Source organism: Austrofundulus limnaeus, unplaced genomic scaffold (assembly GCF_001266775.1).
Source record: "Austrofundulus limnaeus strain Quisiro unplaced genomic scaffold, Austrofundulus_limnaeus-1.0 Scaffold20, whole genome shotgun sequence".
In the NCBI taxonomy this organism is placed as follows: domain Eukaryota; kingdom Metazoa; phylum Chordata; class Actinopteri; order Cyprinodontiformes; family Rivulidae; genus Austrofundulus; species Austrofundulus limnaeus.
In genome coordinates, this window is record NW_013952422.1 from 2,162,864 (window position 1) to 2,168,059 (window position 5,196).

Here is a 5,196-nt window from a genome sequence, read left to right on the forward strand (position 1 = left end):
TGATCACTTTGTCCTCTAAATTAGTGTGTTGTTTTTCTTTAATTTACAATACATAAGTAAATAACAGATACTGCTGCTGTCAAAAGTTTGTGAAAAAATCAGAACTTAGATGGCTAAATCCAGTTTCAAAAAGTATATAAAATCTTTTAGATGCAGCAAATTCAAGTTTTTTGTGTTAAAAAATGTTCGTGTTACATTTGTTGTATTTTTTATTAAAAAAAAAATCTCACTTCTCCTGGTTCATTAAATAATAATTGAATTAAAATCAGCTAACTTTGTTCATTAAACAAAATAAAACTAGCCTTACATTTAGTAATTTTTAAATGTTTTTTAATATCAAATTTCTCAGCCTGAAAACACTTTTTAGTTGCTGTTTTTAAAAAAAATTGAGACTTACTGTCCAACTCGCTGATTGATTATCTTTTTACTAACAGCACTGAATCCCACTTTTCTGTTGCTCTCTTTTTGTTGCCTTCCCTCCCTCCCCTTTTTGCCGGCTCCTTAGCATGATCAAGTAGCTAAGCTAAGTGATGAGCGGATCACAACTCCCAAAAAACGAAAAGCACCTCCACCTCCTATTAGCCCACTGCAGGTAAACGCATGTCTGTCTGCTTATTTCATTGTGCCACTCTGTATTAATATGAACGCATGCAGAAAGTATATTTTTAAGTAAAATTAACATTATAGTGACAGTTTGAGGGTGTTTAGGTTCCATCTAATGGTTTGTCTGGTGTTTATTTTTCCCATTCATTCATTTAGYTTGTGTGCAAATTTAAAATCCGTTATATCAAATGTTTTCTGTACCAACAGCAAATAAATCTAAAACAAAAGAGTGTTTTTAAACACTGCTAGTAGCTTGCATTCAAAGCTAAAGAATGACTTTGTCTTTGAAGAGACTCCGTAGGAAAGACATTAATCCAAAAACTCCTCCTTTAGAGTTCTGGACCCTCGTCTCCTTCTGTTCTTACACCTTCCAGCACTCCTGCGTCCTACAAAGGGGACACTCCCAGGAGGTTCATCTACAAGGTAAAACAAACATATCAGGATTATAAACAAATAAATTAACTTAAAGGCACCATCGACATTACCTTTGTTTTTGTTTTTTATCCCCCTTTTGGATTTGTAGCAGAATGCCAGTTATCAGCTTGTTAAATCTTGCCTTCAGCCGCAAACGGATTTCCCCTCTTGTCTGTTTTCCCTCTTTCCTGCCAACCTTCACTCGTGTCTCCTCCCCTCGTTTAAAAGGAAGATGACTTCATAGGAGCAGCGCTGAAAGAAGAGGTGGAGAAGCTCCATGAGGAAAGAAACATGTTGCTGGAGACGATCGAAGACTTGAAGCAGACGGTGGAGATTGTGACTGGTCCTGAGCTGGAGGTTAAGGTAATAATGACTGATACTTCACAACGAGGCGACTCCTTTATTTTGTTGTTGTTKTTTTTTTTGCATGTGTGCAGATTTGAAACTAGGTTGTGCCAACAAAACAAAAGAAGCACAACAAATTTGGTGACGTCATATTCATAAACGGTTAAAGAACTGGTTGTTTCAACTAAACTAAACCTAAATATCTGTGATTCTTTAGTGGTTTTTAACTGGATAATTTGTTGTAGTTGATTGACAGCTTGTAAGAAAACGTCAAAAAAGCATTCAGAGTCTGGAAATAAAACATTCATTAAAAATAACATTTACATAGTTATTTGTAAATCATTTCTCTTTATTTTAAAGTTTTRTCCTTCAGTCTCAAAACCCTCAGCATTCTTAAAGGTCTAACCTGTGCTTACAGCGTGTCACGACTTGTATAGCCAGTGGTCCTTAATGCTGCCTTTATGTTACCCTGTGGCGTGTGAATGTATGCGTGTGTGTCTGTTGGCAGGTCGAGCAAACGGCGTCTGCAGCTCTGGTTTCTGCTCTACAGTCCAAGATTAATGCTCTTACTTTAGAAAACCAGGAACTGGCAAACAAGCTCAAGGTGAGTTTGAGCTGTTTTGTTCTGTTCGAGGGTTAACAGTTTAACAAAGCTGTGCCAAATAACTTGTGAGATGAAACCAGATAGTTTTTAATCATGTTGGAGACAAAAGAATAACAACTGCACCAAAATGGTACAAACTGAAATCTGTCAGATAAAACCTAAACTAGGCTAAAGCATTTTTTTATTCCAAATAACAATTTCATGACATGAAGTTGTTACTGATCAAATCTAAAGCAAATATTCTGAAATCTGTTAAGATTTGTTTTGTTCAACGTGGACTCATAAACTCCTTTTTCACCCAGAAACATCCGACCCAACAAGGAAATGAGCTGAACGAGACCAGTCGACCAAACAGCGTGGCCTCCAACGCCTCCTTCCACTCCACTCAGGATGACTTTGAGGCAGCGCCACAAGCACCCCCTTCGACCACAGCGGAAGGAGGAGACCATCCAGGAGCCATTTCTGCTCAGCTGCAGGAGGAGCAGAGCGAAGGAGGGAGCCACGAGGAGATCGGGCTGTTGAAACAAGCGCTGGAGAGCGTTCAGGTGAAACTGCTGGAAACCAGGAAGGAAAACCGGTTGCTTCAGGCTCAGCTGAAACCCGAGCGAGGCAGAGAAAGAGACGAGGATGGCAGTGAAAGAGAGAAGAGGAGGGAGGAAGAGCTGATGGAAAGTTTAGCGGAGCTGCAGGCGAAGCTGACAGACACCCAGGAGAGATACCATCAGGCTCTGGAGGAGGCAGAGGATCTGAAAGCGCGGGCGGGCCGAGGAGAGGGTGAACCGACGGAGAAACAGGACGTCCAGAAACGGTTGTTTTCAGCACTTGAACAGGAAGTGAAACAGCAGAAGGTTCAGCTGGAGCAGCTGAAGTCGGAGAGAGATGARGCAGCTCAGCGAGTCAGACAGCTGGATGAGATGCTGAAGAGGACGGAGGAGGAGAGACAGATGGAGCAGCAGAGAGAGCAGAAGGTGGCACAGCTTGAAGAAATGTACATGGAGGCTCAAGAGGAGATCAGGATTCTCCAGGTGAAAATATTCTTCTTCTCTGTTAGCATTTTAAATGAGATATTCTTTTAACTCACATAATGTGCTACTCTCTGCTGTTTAGGAGGCTCTGAAGGGCACGGTGCCAGTCGAAGCTGCAGCCAAAGACTTTGAAGAGATGAAGGCCGAGTTAAATGGGGTCATAGCCGGGCAGCAGCAGCGTTTGTTGGAGCTGTCACACTCCTACAGCGAAACCAAGAGTCAGCTGAGCGCCACTCAGAACCAGCTCGCAGAGGCCAAAGCTGAGAGCAGCGCCGATTCACCGTCGCCGTCTTCAGAGAAACGAGYCGCGGCGCTGAAGAGCAGGGTGGAGGAGCTGCAGGCCTCGCTCGCTGAGACCGACTGCAAGCTCCTGGCTGCCCAGGAGGACGTGAAACGGCTGAAGCAGGAGGCAGACATTCAAACGCAGAGCTCCGTGACCCTCACCGACCACACGCAGGTCGTGTCCTCTCTGGGAAACGCCATCAAGGAGCTGGAAAGTGAGTTGGATGCTGTGAGACAGCAGCTGCACCAGAAGACWATGCAAGTTGAAGCTCTGCAGCAAAGGTGAGGAGAAAAAGGATCGTAACCTTGTAGTGGTTTAAGAAAACAATGAATGGGGTCCATGCATTTGTGTTTGACTCATGTTCAAAGAAAAGTTGTAGTGTTGTGTTTCACTGACTCACATGAGATCTGTGTGCAGATTACCCTATTCTTCTTGTCTCTCTCTGATAAAAGCCTCACGTCCGAGAAAGATGTTACCCCAGATGACTCGGTCTCTCATCTGGAGCATGAGAACATGCGGGAACAGCTGGAGCACGAGGTGAAGCATCTGACGCAGCTCCTTCAGGGCGCTCTGAGGAAGGAGGACGAGATGGCTCTGGAGGCAGCAGACGCCTGGCAAAAGGTGGGAGGAAGAAGTCAAACAAACAAAAACAAATTCACAGATGTTAGAGTGCGCGTCCTCTCGCTCGTCCCTTAGGCACGAGATAATCGCGCGGAGCGGGAAGCCCTGCAGGAGCTGCTGGTGACGAGGGAGAAGGAGAACCAGATGCTGACCTCCAAACTGGCCGAGTCCCAGGATGCCGTGTGTCAGCTCAAACAGCTGGTGGAGAATCACGTTGCCTCAGAGAGAGAGAAAAACAAGAGGGTCAGTGTGATCTCCGTCATCATTAACATGCTTTTTAAAAACATATTAGTTGATTTGATCAWTTCAATATAGTTACAGACGGTGTCCAAATTCAGAGGCTTTGTCCTTCAAAGGACCCGGTCTACAGCCCTTGAATTTGGACACAGCCATCATCTGTTAAAAAAAATCTGTAAAATCAGAACTCTAGCTTTCCACTTGCTTTATGTTCGGTTAAATGTTTAATATATTATTAACCCTTTTTGCCTCTCAGATAGAYGACTTGTCTCGGGAAGTTGGAAAACTAAAGGACGCCTTAAACAGCCTATCACAGCTCTCCTACAGCTCCTGTTCCCCCTCAAAGAGACAGCAGCAGAACCAGCAGCTGGAGACTCTGCAGCAGCAAATCAAACAGCTTCAGTACCAACTAGCTGTAAGATTATTTAGACTTAGCAAACAATAAATGCCATTTTAAGTCACAAGATTCTGTTATCAGCTTTAATGTTGTTGCTTTTCATTTGCTTTTGTGATGACAGGAAATAATTTGTGTTGTCTTTGTAGGAATCAGAGAAGCAGCACCAAGAGACGGTGTCGGTGTACAGGATGCACCTTCTCTATGCTGTTCAGGTAAATCCTTTTTCTTTTGTTCACTACATTTTATATTTTAGTGCAAACTGGATGAATAAATAAATTATTTTTTACTACGTGATTAAACATATTTATAGTGCGACTATGATGATGAATAGAGGCTGCAGCTATATTTATTATTATTAACATAAATCAAGTAAAAATAATTTAGGTAAAATTTTAGCACAATATTCTGGAATTGTATTATTTGCTTTGCAGTTTAAAGAACATATTTTCATGTGCAGGTTCCTTTACAATCTCTTAGAACTGAATTTAGAAATTAGAATAGGATTATTTTTTTAATCCCAGACCTACAATGCAATACATATGCATATGTGTTTATGTATATGTGTATATGTACATTACTATATATCATGTGTATATTGTGGGGTTGTTTTTATTTGTTATCTTCTTTTATTTATCTTTCATTATTCTTCTCAGCCTCTCCTGTATTA

General features: G+C 42.0%; 1 protein-coding gene across 1 annotated transcript in view; it reads left to right on the plus strand.

The window, feature by feature from the left end:
• Positions 1-505: 505 nt before the first annotated feature.
• The window catches only part of rai14 (retinoic acid induced 14), a gene marked incomplete at its 5' end in the record, with an annotated part of 8,583 nt that continues 3,892 nt past the window's right edge, over positions 506-5,196 (plus strand). The window contains 10 exon segments of the mRNA XM_014003837.1: positions 506-592; positions 937-1,026; positions 1,246-1,380; positions 1,871-1,966; positions 2,269-2,991; positions 3,074-3,555; positions 3,727-3,895; positions 3,971-4,138; positions 4,389-4,547; positions 4,676-4,741. Coding sequence (XP_013859291.1) covers positions 506-592; positions 937-1,026; positions 1,246-1,380; positions 1,871-1,966; positions 2,269-2,991; positions 3,074-3,555; positions 3,727-3,895; positions 3,971-4,138; positions 4,389-4,547; positions 4,676-4,741 — 2,175 coding nt within the window.